The sequence below is a fragment of the Scomber japonicus genome, chromosome 9 (genome assembly GCF_027409825.1).
Source record: "Scomber japonicus isolate fScoJap1 chromosome 9, fScoJap1.pri, whole genome shotgun sequence".
NCBI classification, from domain to species: Eukaryota; Metazoa; Chordata; class Actinopteri; order Scombriformes; family Scombridae; genus Scomber; species Scomber japonicus.
This window is the reverse complement of record NC_070586.1, coordinates 34,359,128-34,376,813: the sequence shown is the minus strand read 5'-3', so window position 1 is coordinate 34,376,813 and position 17,686 is coordinate 34,359,128. Positions and strand designations below refer to the sequence as shown.

General features: G+C 38.3%; 1 protein-coding gene across 1 annotated transcript in view; it reads right to left on the bottom strand.

Moving 5' to 3' along the window:
- Positions 1-7,441: 7,441 nt before the first annotated feature.
- nsmfb (NMDA receptor synaptonuclear signaling and neuronal migration factor b) overlaps positions 7,442-17,686 on the bottom strand; it is a 48,722-nt gene continuing 38,477 nt past the window's right edge. Inside the window, exons 15-16 of the mRNA XM_053325388.1 lie at positions 11,194-11,269; positions 7,442-7,539 (exon numbers count right to left, since the gene is read on the bottom strand). Coding sequence (XP_053181363.1) covers positions 7,442-7,539; positions 11,194-11,269 — 174 coding nt within the window. The remainder of the gene's footprint in view (positions 7,540-11,193; positions 11,270-17,686) is intronic.

Below are 17,686 nucleotides of genomic sequence, written 5' to 3'. Positions count from 1 at the left end.
CAAGTGTGTGTACTGTCATACCGTATAACACCATGCAGTGAATTCATTATCAGCTCAGTCAAGTGTTTTTGTTTGGTCTGTATTAAATGTGTTGAACCGAGTCATTAACACAGCCAGTCATGAATTTCAGCTTGATATTAATGAACCTCCATCTGGAAATGCTGAAAGCTGACAATGCACATCTGCATTATCTGCACATGTCACCCACATACAGTATGTCTGTCTCACTAATAATTACATTTGTTACTCATTCTGTCCATATTATATTATAAATTAAAATGTCAAAGTTATTGTTGTTGTTTTTATCAATGCTGTCAAACACCAAAGAATGAATGTTATTTTAAGAAATGTATTTATTTATGTATTATTTTTATCAGTTAGTCGTAAAAATAAAACCCCTCAAACTCCATTCGGAGCTGCGCTTTGTCAAATTTAGGTCAAAACCTTGTATGGCTGTCCTGTGTATAAAATGCTAGAGGGCCCTTTTTAAATTTGAACAGATAAAAGAAGTGTTGACACCTAATCAAGGTGACATATAAAGTTATGCCATTGATTGGCGTGAATTGATCACTCAGTCAGTGACCCAGTCTACCATCTAAACCGTCTAAAATGAGAGTTAAGAAGATATAAAAAAGGCTAACTCAGTCTCATTGCTGCTTGTTGGGACACATTCAGATTTGTTACCAATTGTGATGTAGCTCAGTTACTTATAACATGTGTTGGTTAGTTGACTAGTGGCTTAAATTCACAACTGTTGGTCAACTAGGAAAATCTTTGTTTGGGGCAGCCCTGATAACGTAGATACTTTATGTGAGATTTTATCCTAAGTACATTGCAGCATTGTAAGCTAATACATTTTTAGCATGTGTGGAGTTGGTGTTACTGCCTGCTACCCACCGAGCTACACCAGGAGCTAACACTTCCCACTGTAACACTGACATCATTCAATCAATAAGAAGACAATGAAACAAGCTGTGCAGAACTAAAGTTTACTGGAAAAAAATGTTTTAAAAACAATCATTTTTTTCTCACATTATTACCAACATTGTGCAAAGCAACAACATTTCTTTGCTATTAGTTCAGATACAATGGATTAAAGGTCCATCTATGATGTCTACTCTAAGGAAGAACCCAAAAGCTCAGGAAAGCTACCCAGATATATTCTTAACTTTACTAGTATCAAAATCACCAGATGTACAATAATGTTAATTGCTATTATACCTTTCATAATAAACATTTTCTTTATCAAGACATTGTATGAGTATTAAACCTGTTTCAAGCTTTGTAACATTTATCACTCCTACAGTCTACTGTGTGTTAATCTAAGAAAGCTATTCCAAAATGTAATGCTTAGTTAGATGACTTAGAAGTTGATGCAAAGTAAAACAGACATTACATAAACACATTATTCAACTCTTTCCCCAAAACACAATCAGCAGCCTGACTGGAGGTGTCAGAGCAATCAAAGCAGCATCAATCCATCAATCTCATCAAACTCAATCACGCTTCCCGACTGAGGCCTGGCAAATCTTCAGAGGCACAGTGCGAGAGCAGCAGGGAGGGCAACAACAATGCTTATTAATAATTTGTACTTGGGGGGGAAATGTCATCTTCATTTGGAAATAACAGGAGAGGGGGAGCGTTCAGAGATAAATCTCTTGATTTGTTGTTATTATTATGTTCTCGGGAAATGGAAATGGCTGCTTCAGTGAGGCGGCGTGACAAGTCAGACTGCGTGCGTCACTCGCTCGCTGAACTCCAGTGTAATGGATTTGCGCTAATATGAAAACAAGTCCTCATTAAAGAGTGTCTTGACATGTTAGATTTAAGATATCGTACACAAAGTTTGTCTGCTGTGTAAAAGTTGCCGGCACTCACAAAAAATATATAACCAAGGCTGTCTTTGCATGACTCTCTGAGGTTTTCCCCTCAAACTCATTAATGTTATTGCAAGAATTATGTTCACCTTTATTAGCTGAAGTCTTCTGCTTCCTCCAATGCTCACATGTACAGCAGTTCTCACTCTTGAGCTTAAAGTTGCAATAAATCTTTTTATATTAATAAATGGCTGTGTTTCTTGTTTTTTATTAGCTAATATGTGTTTTCTTTTTTAAAAACGAATGAATGCACCTCTAAACAAAATTGTCCCCCTTTTTTTTTTTTTACCAAGAGTTAGCCTGCAGCTCAGTTTTTGCATGTGATAAGGGAGAAATATCACCAAAATCACTGCTGGAAGTGGTCATCACTTTGCCATATTCACTTCAATGGGGCATGAACATGGCGATCTGCAGTACTTCAATTCACATTTAACAATTACATGATAAGGTTATATATACTTTGGAGAAACAGACTCAAAGGGTGGACAATTGGGTTATTTTCATGCTGCACTTAAAATCAATGTGGAAATAGACCATAAATTAATACTGATTAAGGCAGTAAAAGGGCACCAGAAAGCATTGAGCGCATTAGAGTGAGTTTCTGAAAAGCAAACTCTATTTTCGGACTTTGATGTCTTCATATTTTTTGGTTATCTGCTTGAATACTGCTAAAAAATGCAAATTCTTAGCTGCAAGGTCTTCTGTAATGTTACCAGTGATGCTTTGTATTTCAGCATGGCATGTAAGTGTCTTATCTGATCACAGCCTCAGGCAGAATTCGCTTAGCTCGGCAGTAGATAATTGATCTCCGGTATTGTAAGGTCTCAGTTTTCTTTGTGATCGGACAACTCATTAGAAATCCATCGAGCACATGTCCACCTTGAGTGTAACTCAACTTGCAATTAAACTCAATACGGCAGCAGGATTAAATATTGACTTGAGATGTAGTTACAACAATTGGGCGGGCATGTAATTAGGTTCCTGGGTTTAGCCTTTATTTCAAACAGTGGCAGAGGAGAAAGCAGAAGAGTCTTCTATGAGCAGGATTACCTCTACTCTGCAGTCCCAATATAGAATAGAAAGGAGATGAGCAGTGAGCAGACTGCACTATGCTGTTGGTGTCTAACATATTTCTCACTTTGTTTCTGTCCATCATCAGCGGGACTCCAAGTCAACAGTCATTCAAATCCCCAAACTATAACAGAGTAGTACAATACCTTGAACAATGTTACATATCTTGTACATTATACAAATTGATATAACCGTACAGAAATATTCTAACATAGTATATTGCTACAGAAGAAAGATTAGCAAAATACGTGATATTTAAACAAACACACATCAAAATGAAGCAAAATCATGAATATACAATAATAGTAAAGTTCAGATTCAACCTTTAAGATGAGAGGTGAGTTAGTTCTATACTGCACACACAAGACCTACCAAATGCCATGAGGTTCACTCACATGATAAATCTAAAACAGTTATGATATAATGTTTGAAAGGTGTGAGCCCTTCCATGGGCTACAATAAAGTGTTCTGTGATTTTAACGGACAATACATTAATTTAGAGTTTGGTATAAATACAGCTAACTAAGCTAGCTAAGAAAGCTCATTGACAAGACTGGCAGCACCTACTGGCCATACAAAATTGTATGAAATAAATATAAAATACTTTTTTAAATTACTTTTTTTAAACGAAAGCCAGCATTGAAATAATGGTTGAGTCTCAAATAATGACCAACTGGCACAAACAAATGAAAATGGACTTTTCAGTACAAAATAAAATTCTACTTTGACATTTATTTGAGTGCTGATAAATGACTGTCAGTTAAGCTGAACACCTTCTGCAGATATTCCACATTACACGCCTGCCAAGAACAGAAGAGATGAGTCTCTTTGAGCTACTAGAAGGCTTTTAACAAGAAACATCAGTACAGGAATTGTTCATTGATTGTTTCATTAATAGGAGCTTTACCAAGATTTGCAAAATAGAAGCCACCGGCAAAAATGAAAAAAAGTGTCTGTTAAAACAACAGATTCAGAGCAGCAACTCAGAGAGTGGTGAGAGTAACATGACTGTTTTAGTAATGGAAATGTATGCAATGTAAATGTAAATGATGTGGAATATATTAATAGAATAAGCAATTGAAAACTGATTTAAGGATGCTTTTTTTAAAACTAATATATAAAATAAACGTAAATAAAGGTCTGGTTCTTTCAACAGTTTAAGCTAAAGTCCTGGGCCAGTATTTGAGAATTTACGGTGCTGGATGGCTTCATTACACAAACTAAATAAGTCCTGTTTTTAGCTCCTTTTAGCAAAAAAACACCACCATGGTCATTTACATTCTAACAAATGATAGCAATTCATTTTAAACAGATCTAGTGATGCTACTTAGTGGCATAATGATAAGTTGACATCAGTATGACTTATTAAGCATTTTTATGCAGCACTAGCACAGACATAAAACAGAATTTACAGTTGTAGAGAAATCATTTAGAGGATAGCATCAATCCACTCATAACAGGAACCAGGTAGTGCAAAGTAAAAATCAACAACAGCTCATTCTTCCTTCATCCACTTAAAAGCCATCATGGATTGAACAGTTTAACCTCTCGTTTAACTCACAGCTCCAAAACAGTGATTCTTTCTCTTTGTATAAAACAGTGCTCTTAAGATACTTACTAATGTCAACTCAAGTTAAATAGCATGTTTAAAGAGATTTCACATGGCTAAACATCCCATTTTGAACCAGAACGTCCACGTGTAGAGCCCACATGTCTTTATGGATGCATTAAAGATGAATCATGTTGGCAATCCCACGAGCTAACAGCTATTAAAACACTCACTCACACAACGATGCTGTCTTCTTCAGGCTCAGTTGACTTGCATGGATCAGGGAGCAACAACACAAGCCACGAGTGTACAGATAAGCAGTGAAAAGGCTCAGTCACCCATGATCACAACACACACACACACACACACACACACACTCACTTAGACATGCAGGGAAGCTTGGATATAAATTTAGGAAGCATACAGTATGTAGATGTGTGATCACTGATATAGCACACACATCAGAAACTAAAGATCCTTCATCATGACATATTCCTTTAACCTTTATCTGAATCCAGCGAGGATAGAAGTTAACACCGTGATTAATGATTACGCTGAATATTTGTGGGGAATGTTTAATTGAAGGAAGGATCACAAGATCGTGTTCTTTCAGACCAGCTCAGCACAAGCTTGAGATGGAGAGAAGTAAATGTCACTCATCCAATGTGACACTACATTTATTCAGCACTGATACCAGCAGTTAAACCGCTCCACATTTTATATATAAGTTCTATAAACAAGTTTGCTGTTAGTTTGAAGTTGTTTTATGAAGTAGTTATTTTTCATTAGTATTTTAGATATACAATGGGGTAAAGCCCTTAATTAAAAAATAAATTCACTTGATTTTTTTCTAGGGATAAATACAAGTTAGGCCACTATGGGTCTATACGTCTGAATGGCCATGGTGTAATATGATAGAGGACAGTGTAAAAATAAAAAGGAATGACTGTTTCCTCCTGCATGTTAAAGAGTACATGTATATTTAAATGTATATTAAAGAGTGCAGTCAATACCTGCTTTATATGAAAGGTGCTAAAAAAGATGAGCAATATAAATACAAATTTAAATTTGAGCATTTTAAAGGGACACTCCACCAGATTTAGACAGGAACATCAATTCATATACTTTGCCTGTGAAAAGAGTTATATAATGTCCTCTGCTGCGCCGCAGGGAGCATTTTTTAAAGTAGCATGAAGGAACCCTGATTATGTCATTGTGTCTGATGATGTCTCAGCTTGGGTTGGGGACTTAACATTTTTCATGGTAACACTGTTACAAGCTTTGGTCATGGAGTTTGAAAGATGTTTATCAAGGAAGGGGTTTTGCAAGATGCTCTTCAGTTGCAATATGGGGAATGTGTATGATTCAGTATTTTTGGAGTTTGAACCATACCAACGACTAAATGTCAGGATCGTTCCCCAACTTCAGTTCCCCAACTTAATAAAAGTGCAAAACTTAATTACTGGAGTTTACTTTAAATGTTCTTTTGTACATGTTAACACAAAATAAAAGTCATTTCAGCAATAGCGCAAATATCTTCATGTTTTAAAATGGCTATTAATGCTAGAAATGGGTCTGGCATCAACTGTATTTTGAGACACAGACCTTCATATTGCGATATTAACACAGAAAAGAAAAAGTGGTGGTGAGGAGACACCCCCACCCCCCCAAAAAAAGAGAAAATCACCACCTTTACCACTCTGCTGCTACTTTGAGTGAATCAAGTTGAAAATCCTAAATAAGAAAGTCTAATTTACTCAAGAAACAGGAGTAAATAAAGTGAATAAATCAAATATAGAGTATGTATTTTTGTTAAGAGTATTAGTCAGGTGTCTCTACCCGCAATCTCTTTCCAGAGCTATGTTAACTATGGACACACACATGCAATACTGTACAAACACACACAAGTTAAACACACTAAGAAGGATCAGCACCCGCAAGCCGCAAGCTCAAGAAAGATTGGCTCGTGATAACTCGGTGGGTTAAAAAGTGTAACGCTGTAATGAAACATGCATGGATACATCTGTCTGTTCGGCTACAGTCGACTTCAGAGACCGTGGAAATGTAGAAAACCTCCTCCATTCACACACACTTGAAGATAAGTGAACCCTGATGGTCCACTGAAGATGACTCTGTGTGGAGTATGAAGGCTTTTGATTCTGATCTACAGTATGTTGCGTTACGAACAGTGAGTACAATTCTTAGTATCAAACAATGAATTTATCCTGAGGTAAAACAACAGTCAGTACGAAATACTAATACATTGATCTGAAGTTTTAAAAAAAGCTGTGTTAAATAGACACCTCTAACTTTGAATAAGACTAATCAAATTTCTAGGTTTTCACATGATAGCATGGAGAGAGATGCTTGAAATCTATTCTCTGATTCTCCAGTAAGCACTTGTTTATTTACATATAAGCTCTAATTTCCACACCTGACAAAGAAAAGACTTCCATCCTTATAAAGCCTCCGTCTTGAAAGAGAAGAGGTTGGCTAAAGGTGAAAAATAAAATCAGTCAACCTTCCAAAAGTCAGAAAGGAGGTCTTTCTGTTCTCTGCTGCGTCCTTTTTTCTTCTAACATCCTCTCTGAATGCAGGAATCTAACTCTACTTAGCGTCTTCTGACACATTTAGGCTAGGATGACAAGTCCCACACCCCTCCACCCTTTTCTCATCCCTCTTCTCTGTTTTCTCTGAGAGATAGGCAGAAACTGAAAATGGATAAGGGAGAAAAGGTACACCACTGGCTGAATCTACGGGGCCACCCTGTCGCTTCAGAAGGGGGGAAAAAAGAACCCATCTTCGCCGCTCGCTGCTCCCCGCTCAACCACAGAGCCGGTCTAGGAGCCTCTCCAGGGGGCCCTTCAACCAACGCTCTTGTCACCGTGAAGTAGGCTCAGACGTGAGATAACCGGCCGAGAAGCCAACAGATGCTGTATCGACATCACAAGAGGTCGTCGTAATCCAGCAGCTTCGAGTGCTGACGGCTTTTCCACAGGCGGAACAGACGGAAGTCAAAGTACATCTCGATCATCTCTTTGCCTGCACGAGAAGGAAATAAAGAAGATTGTAGACTGCTGGGAAAAGTCCATCCATTGTTTTAATTATTTTCAATACAGTATGAATGAATGAATCAATATTTATTTATATAGCACCAAGGACAGCGCAATGCCATCCAAGAAATGTATCATTAGATAATGTGTTTCAAAGGTGTTTGGGACCAAGAACAAAAACAGCTAACTTTTCTGAGTTTAGTAGCAGAACGTTGCAGGCCATCCAGGCATTTGTTCCTTAAGGCATGCTTGGAGTTTAGGTAGCTGATTAGATTCATCAGGCTTTATTGATAGATATAATTGAGTATCGTCTGCATAACAATGACATTTTATGGAGTGTTTCCAAATAATATTACCTAAAAGAAGGATGTATATGGTGAATAGTGTTGGTATCAATGTTTCATACCCTTTTCACTGAATGTGTGTGAACTTTGGATGGTTTGGTTTGTCAATAAAGTATCTGTCTTTCTATCTATATCTGTCTATCTATAGACAAGAATCTGACAGTACAGAGAATTCCTTGTACAGCTTCATATTGAGCGAGTTCATCAGTGGTGGTAATTTGAGACTTGATAGGTCTCTGAAACCATAAGCAAACAGAACCTCCCTTTTCCCAACAGATAAACACTCATCAGCAGCCTTGATTAACTGAAGTAAGCCTCTTTCAGCTTACCCCAGAATGTGTTCCCACTGCTTTAATCCTCACTGTGGGTCTTATCAGTGTCGGGCTGCGACCCTTACTTGGAACCTTGTTATGTCCATTCGAAAGGTTGATGGAAAAACACTTGATGACTGTCAGAGTATTGATGAAAATGGACAAACCATCAAATGTGCTGATGATTTGTGGCAGGAGCAGGGTCTGGGTCATATGCTTTATGTCATGCTGTCATCAGTCATTGCCTCAGTAGTATGAGAACAAAGGACACAAGGAAAGAACAAAGGAGATCACCCATTCCTCCAAAACCACCATTACTAACAGCAAACTGTGTTTCAAACCTGATGTCTTAACTTAAAATCAGCTACTGTAAGCCACAAACAGCTGTAACATCTGTCTAACAAACAGTTTTAGAAGAAGGCTGACTCAGTGACTACACAGGCTGCATAGTGAAAGCAGCTTGTCAGCAGCTCCATTCCTCTGTAGGGATGAAATCCAATAGCTTTTTATCAGATTGAGATCCAGTATCAAATCAACTTATTGAATCTGAATCCTTTCAAATTCCTTATCGACTATCACTGGATTTACCTTTCAGCAATTCCACCAACTTTGTAGCGTGGTCCTCAAAGTGCATTGAGTTGAACTGAATTTGCAAGTAAAAAGGCTAAAAGAACCACAATTAAAAGATGACTAATAACCTTTTGTTGAGCTTGAACATGTACTATACAGACTGAGGCCTTGTCAGAGCTATTTTGGGTATTTGGAGAATGAACATTTTCCTCTAAGTTTTGGCCTGTCATCCACACACAGACAGATTTTTTAAAACTCCTTCTAAAGTACAGATTTTTACAGATTTCTGGTTTCTTTGTATCCATGGTGACATGAAATGATGACATCTCATGTCAATTCACGTTGTTAATTTGTGTAATGAGTATGCACCTGAAACTACAACTGCAACTACTGCCAAAGAAAATAAGCTCATTACCACATGTATTATAAGAGCTGGATAACAACCCAAAATGTCGCCCATTCAGTCCTATAAGAATTGCTTGGCTGGCACATATGCCAAAACAGTTTCCAGCTTTCCGGTTTGTTTCCATGTTGTGTGGCCCATGACATATGCACTATAGTCTTCCCCTGCTGGTCCTGCCCACTAGTTCCAGCTCGGCCCATAGACTTTACATTGTGATGATGTCAAGGAAGGTTTTGCATATATGACACCTCCATGGATCAAAAATCCTAATAGAAAGAGTCATAATTTACCTTTCTTTGCAGTTTCATATGTCCTGTCAACAGTTTTAAAACACACTTCTCTTTAACAATGGTGGTTTATTAGGACAATGCTTTTTGGGTAGCAGGGGGATTTTTCATTGCAATACCTTGAATGACCACTGGGAAAAATCGGTGTCCTATCCAGCTCTTATAATACGCACGCTCAGAATGTTCTGCTCTGGTATCTGACGTACCATTGATATAGACTGTATTGCCACCTACTGGCCTGCCATGGTTATTGGAGTGATTCTAGTCATTTTTGTGTTCTTGTGTATAGGAAGATATTTTGTAAAAACTAAGAGGGAAAATATCTGTACATGTGTGGATAAGGCCTGAGTGCAATTACTTTGTGCATTGACTTCCATTAATCTTTGTGGTTTACCTTTTCCGAGCAATTGTGTTACACTCACTCTCCATATCGATACACCCTGCTTACTGACCCTTGGACAGGTCATCTGTCTGTATGACATGTCTAGTGTGTGTGTGTGTGTGTGTGTGTGCGCGCTCTGGCACTGACATCTTGTTATTGATTTCCTGTGATGGTAAAAAAATATATAAAAAAAGGAAGTCGATGCAGCATTCAGTCTGTTCAACTCATCTGAATGTATTGGTCTGCACATGGAGGTTGAATAGTTAAATGCAGTAGGGCGACTGGGACAGCTGGGAGGTCTGTTGCTGTGTGGCTGAATGCTTTGATTATCTGGCTGTAGTGCTAATTCTCCTTTGGGGAAATAAATAATTGAACTAAATTGAACTGAGGGACACTGTGGAGGCTGAATACATCTATATGTTCAGCTACTACATTCCAGTATTATGAAAAGGAGTTAAAAAAAAAAACCCCTCATAGAATCTCTCACCTCTCACATAATAGTCACATATGACATTAGAGTGATTTTTAGCATTAAGACTGCTAAAATGCTAATGCATTCTAATCTAATGCTTGCTGATCTATGACCTAGAAAAAACAACTGCTTTCACTGTGCTCAAGGCGATATTACCCAACTAGTCAATATGCAAAAAAGCCAACTGCAATGCAATAAACAGCCTCATGCAAAACACTATTTCAGAAGGCAGAAAGGGATTGAAAAGCCATCTCAGCTTCAGACTTTCATCAGACACCAAGCTTTATGGGTTGACCTATGACTTATTTTTTTACACATTCAGTTCAGGCATATGAATAAAATACATAAGAGATTATGTAATGCTTTGTCCCAGCACTACATACTAAGGTTGTATGTATGGAGAAGAAACGGAGAGACAAAAAAAGCGTTGTGGGTCAATAGAGGTATGGGATGCTATAGGGAGGAGAGGAGATAATGACATTTTAATAGGAAAATAATTAGCGTGGCATCAGTAGATGTCGGGAAAATGACTGATGAGGGATGCGTTCAGAGCTCAGCAAAGTTCACACCTGTATGTTTGCTCACACTCCCTAATGCGCTTTCTTCATCGTTGAGCGGCTTACTGGCATTGATTAATGCCAACTATTAACATTCAGCGGGCGTGCCGGCAAGGCAGATAGCACCAAATCGATACTGTATGTATGTTTTGTTTGTGTGCTGTGGTGCATGCATCTGTTTATGTAGCGTGGAGGGAATAAGCATGTTTTATCTATAAAAAATATATTAAAAAAATGTAAAAAGACAGCAGAAAACCAATGATATAGTAGGAGAGTGGATTTGCAATTATTCGTAAATGTGTGTGCGTGTGTCTCACCCTGTGCGGACAGCTCTAGTGGGGACTTGAATTCGACTGAGGAGGGTCTCATCAGTCTCTTCAGAGTCTGAATCAGCTGCAGGAGAGGGAGAAAAAGAGATAGAGAGACACAGACTATGGGTTAGAAAGAGCGAGAAAGAGAGAGAGAATACTTACATCCAAAATGCCACCAGGATATTTTGAAATGAAATCAAAGCATTGATGAAGCAGAGATAAAGCTATACACAGAGAGCAGGAGGAGACCCTGCAGCACTTTGATTCTCTTCATGCAGCACTGCAGATGAAAAGGTCAGTGTGTCACGTACAGTGCAATGGTTGAGTATAAGTGAAGAGGCACTTATGGTAATGTTTCCCCTCCATACAGGCACATCTGTCAGAGTGGATCTATAGGAAGTGAAAGGGCTTAGCGCAGCAGGGTCAAACCCAGCAATGCGTTCACCTGAAGTCACTGTACCTATACTGTTAAAGCAGACCTTTGTGTGTGACACTGAGATGGTTTATGTGAGAGGATATATTTTCGTGGAGTTCTCTTTGTAAGCTTCTCTGGCTTTAGCTGTCTGTTAAAGGGATGCTTTTCTGTCATTCACATTTAGGTGTTTCGTCGGGTAATGATCTGTGACGGTTTATTTAGACCTGACACGGCTGATATGGAAATATCGGGTGAGTATTGGGGCACCTGGTGCGTGACAGAGAGTGATGGCCCCATGGGGGAACAGCGGTGAGTTGAAAACCAATGATACGAAGGAAGACGAATGTTCTCTCACAGGAAACATACTTTAAGGGATGTATTTTAAAACATATTTTGCTGTCGAAGCCTTATATAAAGAATTGTGCTGGCTGTTTTATAATGCCAGCAGTGCTCAAGCATAGAATGATGTGACGTTTTAACTCTAATTTGCTCCAATTCTTAATATTTCTAATTGCTAAATTGAAAGTATGAGGGAGTATTGATTTATGCCTTTTTGTTTCTGCGTAACAGATGCTAATTGAGTGATAAATTAGTCACAGTGCTTTTAAGAAGGTATAGAACATGACATGTATTCAGTCTCTCTGTGCTTATTTAACCTTTTGCTGCTTAGCATTTACTCTAATGTGCCTCTATTCAATTAAGACTAGCGCTGTGTTAAAAGTCCTACGGTAATGTTGTTAGGTTCGACCTAGTGTAGACGTGATTGAGGTGCTTATTGATGAGGAATTGCCATCACATTAACATAACTAGGTGCATGTCTGAAGGAGTTTAAAGGCTTTATGCTTCATCAGGATTGATGGTTGAATAGTTTCAAAGGCCCCAACAAATTTTGAGACTTCAAACTTTCTGAGACCAACAATCTGACTTTCACACCCATGCCGTGATAGGCCAGCTGTGCAGCAGTGAGAATGAAGCCAGGGTAACTATTTCTGCCACTTTTTATTTGAATAACTAAGTGCAACACCTTGAATGCCAGCAGGAGATTGAAGTCTGAAAATGTGTTATTATATTACACACACACACACACACACACACACACACACACACACACACACGTACCCCTAATGACCAGATTTCCAGTCTGTGGACTTGTAGACAGTGTACAATCGAAAATTTCTATCCACATTTATTTAAACCACTTCATGAAATCTTTTTTTAGAAGTATAGTTATACAATATAAATAAATGCTCTTTGATTCGCACTACTGCTACATCTCCATTAGCAGCGAAGAAAGCCCCATTTCAGTAGTGACATTCTTCAAAGGATGTGGCCTGTATAGAAGTTGCAGGCTGAACCTGTGCAGCCACCATAAATGAGGCACTCTAAAGTAGATTCATCATGACAAGCTCTCATCACTGATCTCAAAGACCAAGATTTGGGATACTGAAGGAGCATCTCTTGGCTGCATTCAAGGAGCTTTTGAAATGTCCTGTCAACCCGCTGTGACACATTTGGTCTTGAAATGTAGATTTTTATAGAAAAATGTTTTATAGCCCCTGAAATTCACATTGGAAAAACACAGGAGCAATCTACTGACCCCTTTGATTAGATTTTGTGAATTTCTACTGCAGCTTTTCACACTTGATAACACGAAAAGCCTTTGGCCCTCATCGCCACGCTGCCTCCTCCTCCTTCTCCTTCTTGTCCCAACTCATCGTCCATGTCCCTATTCTCACTCCCTGAGGTCTGGTCCAGAGCCAGCTGGTGTGCCATCACACATGGAGCCTCAGAGCCAAATGACATTTGCACGTTTCATCTCCAGTAATCTATGCTCTCATCCGTTAGTTCAAAGAGGAAAGAGGGTTGGACAGTGCCTTATTTAGATTTATGTAGATTTTAGGGTAATCTTTAAAAGATTATTGAGAACTGTTAATATTGAGGGCATGAACATGTAAATTGGACAGGATGCTGGACATGTTTTCACTCTTCATGAGAAATGAAGAAACAATATTTTGGTGGCTTTTGTTGAATTATATATATAAGTGTCAGCTGAGTGTTTTAAAAAAGGTAATTGTCACTGTGGCATTTCCACTGGTTTGTGGACTGCCATTATGAAGCTTAGAGTTTACATTTTGAATTCTGCCATCTTGGTTTTCTGGAGCCAGATTTGGCCATATTTGGACGAGAAGGTGGAACTGACCCTAATTCTAGCTTAATTAGCAGGGTGCATATACAGTCTATGATTACATTTGGTTATGCTAAGGCTAATTTCCGCTAGTGAAAAACAGGCTTTAGACCCATTTAAAAAACACATACCCACCAAAGAACTAACTTAGCTTTCATGAATTGAATACACACTTGAAAAATTAAGGCTATAGCAACACTTGTTCTGTGAATCTGAGGTTATGGCATGGTTACGTTTTCTAACCCATGTACAGTAGTTGCTGTGGTAACAACTTGTCAATCACAGTTCCTCCACACTAAAGCGTACCTGCTTTATTGTCCTTTTTACTCTAAATGGGACCATAATTTAGAAAATGAACATCACTCTGTATGGAAGAAGACTTGAAACTAGGGATTGAGACTATAAACTCATTAGGAAACTGTTTATTGAGGTAATAAATCAAGTGGGAAATAGGGTCATTTTCTCATAGACCTCAATACATTTGGATGTCTTCAGAGCCAGAGGTGTCGCTAGGAAAATTCCATACTTTTGGAATGTGCTATTTACATTTTTAAGGAAACTAATGGATATGTTGGCTGTATGTATGAAACCTTTGTGACTAAAAGTTGCATCTCTTGACACATGAAATATGTCCGATCTCTAAACAAATGAGTGGCAAGATAAAATGATTTTGTCATGTCTATATTAACTCAAAACTCTCTTCAAAGAACATTGCAGCAGTAAGCAGACAAAAGGTTTATTGATAACAATGACGGTGAATGGATGCAGGGAAGGAATGAGTAGAAGGTTACTATGTGTGCTGCTAATGCAACCTGCTCTGGTGCTTAACCCTGACATTTCCCCGAGGCTTTATCATGGCAAGCCATCAATAGAGCCTGGCTCTTCAAGGCCAGTGTCAGTGCAGCAAATGCTAATGCAAGGAAGCCGTAACCAACTAATAATGTTTAACTAGAGCAGTGAATCTGATCTAATTAACACTTGTGCTATTGTTAAACTAAGCAAATACCTACAGGGAAACTAGATTTAGGTGTTAGAGGAAAGGTAACCAAGGTGTTAGCAGGAATCTCATCACTTATTTATGTCACACGTTTGCTTTGAAGTTGGTAATTCGCTTAAAATTGTGCTTGTATCACCACAATGTAAAGTCTGTGGGCAGAGAAATGAGCAATTCTTTGACTGAATGGCCGTCATTTTTTGTCTGGTATCCAGCTCCTATAATACATGATTTCATTGGAAAAGGAAGAAAAATGCTAATGGCTTCATGCATGTATTGCTCTCTTTATTACCTTGGTAGCATGTTTAGAGCTATATATAGCTATCTCCACCTTCCCACCTGGTTTTCTATGTCTGACTTGCTTGTCTGTCCTCAACGCATGCCCCGTAAGAGAGGAATTACCCATTTTGGTATTTTAATGCGGTATTTACAGAAACAAGCTAAAGACCTGCTGTTTTCGCATGAAAAAAAAACATTTTAGAATTTGGCCAGCTTAAAGTAAAAGTAGTCTTATTAAGGCTAGCTATATTAGTTTGTAGGTTAAAAAAACTTGTACAGGTCTTGTATTGCTCTTCATCTGTGTGCTGCCAGTTTTAAATGGTGTTTGTCAAGGTGAGACATTTTTCATGTTCTTGATAGGTTTTCCTATTTCAAAACTGAATATGCTAATCAGCACACACCTCATGTAGGGGGAAGCATTACATTCTTTGATTCTTTTATTCAGTCATGGTGGGGGGAAACTGAGTATTTGGTGTCACGGCAAACCCGTAGCCTTTTTGTTACCTTACATAAAATGTATTCCAATCAGTTCCACATTCTAAATTTGGGACAAAGAGGGCTCTGATGTCAGATTAGTATTCTGTATCTGAAGATACCTTTGAAGTAGTGGATTGGTGAATCCCTAGTTTTGATCGCAAGACAAAGACTAGGGATACATCTGACTAAATTAACACAGGTCTAGAAGCCAGTGAGCAAGTCAATTACCAACTGTGTCAAGAAAAAAAAGAAAAAAAATATAATATTGTATTGAGTCAGTGAGTGAGTGACTATGATGATATCTTGGCATTGACCTCTTAGACCTTATAAATGTTTAGAAATGCAAAAATGTTTCACTTTTTTCTTTCTTTTGTTCTTTTAAAAAAACAAACCAACCACGTTTCTTATGTATGATCTTTGTAGTGTAACAGGGCTGGTGGCACAGCCATAAGGTGTGATGCTGGGTGGAGCGTAGCATCATCTGAAGGCAGCTCGGTCAGTCAGTCTATTAATAGTGGCTACCCAGCTGAGCTTGCAGGAGCGCACATAGGCAGCAGCAGGGGGAAAATTTGTTAAATGCAGTGAATAAGCCCTTCCCTGTTCATCCCCCTCCTTGTGTGACTTGTACTGAATCACTGTGGAGAAGATGCCAAATGTCACAGTGACTGACAGTGTACTGCAAGCGGTTCTTTATATGTAGAAGACTCGGGCCAAAAGCACAAGCAAACAATATGACTGTTGGAAATGTTCTGAAATAATAATATATAATTTTCAAATTAATTCTAATTCCCAGAAAGAGATACGACCATGGTAATTAATTCCATAATAGCTCACAGATTTGCTAGCACTTGTGATGAACTACCTTTCCCATAAACCCCCATTACTTTCTGGGAATTTCTGACAGCTACAATATTGATATGATAGAAGAATTGCAGAGGTGTGAACAAATCATTGGCAAGTCTCCATTCCATCTCACATCTAAATAAAACCCCAAATAATACATTTTCATACGTCGAAGCGGAAAATGAATTATAGCTGAATGGGCATGGCTTCTTTTGGCACTTAAACTGAGCCATCATTAATGTTATCAGTTCAATCTGTGCTTTTCAGCCTACAGGTCGTTTACCTGCCTTGAATGTAATTGAATATCAACATATCGTCCTGGGAAAAGCACAGGTGTAATTAATAACAATAAGAATAGATAAATATCATCAGGGTGTTTAAAGGTCCTGTTTCCTGTTTATATGCAGACAGACTCACTGGCATGATTTATTGAGGCAGTTAAATGGAACAGAGCCATCGTTAATGTTATTAATTAAAAGTCTAACAGCACTTAATTATATCTGAAGCTTTTCGAAACCGTAATTAGGTCAAGATTCATGGTGTTTTTCTGCTGACCATGCAACTTTTTTCCTCCTGGGTCAAAACTGACCTGGTTTGACTGTTTATAAAGCATGAGGTATAAGTTGTTAGACCATTTTAGCCAACTTCATTCCAACTTATTACCATGTTTTACACACATTTTTGGGAAATTATGGTCAATAGGCCTCATTTAGATTAAGCTAAATCAAATCTTTGAGTTAACACTTGTTGTGGGTCAAATTTGGCCCAATCGGGGTTAACAGTTTAACTTTGTTGTCAAGCAAGTTTTACTGGCTGAGGAAGTAGGAAACTCAGTTTTGATTGGCAGCTTAACTCCGCTGTTGTCTTCCGCTGTGCAACTTTTGTTCTCCTGGGTCAAAACTGACCCGGCTTGGCTTGACTGTTTTTAAATCATAAGGTATAAATTATCGCCCACTTATGTGTTAGAACTTTTTAACCAACTCCATACCAACTTATTACCAAAGGTTTGACACATATTTTTGGAAAAGGCCTCCTTTAAATGATATTGACTTCATGTTTGAGTTAATGCCTGTTGTTCTATTGGGTCAAAATTGACCTGTGTACAACAGGAGGGTTAATTTATGTTCACAAGCTGTTGCAACAACCTAAAAATGAGATGCTCTTTGATATAACAAAAAAGAGCAAGGAGAAGTCAAATGTTTGGTAAGAGGTTTGTTAGCTTAGCATACGTAGCGGTGATTTTTTTATTTGGCTTGCCATTTCTTCCACATTGGAGGATTATGCTATACGTACTTGAACAAAAACT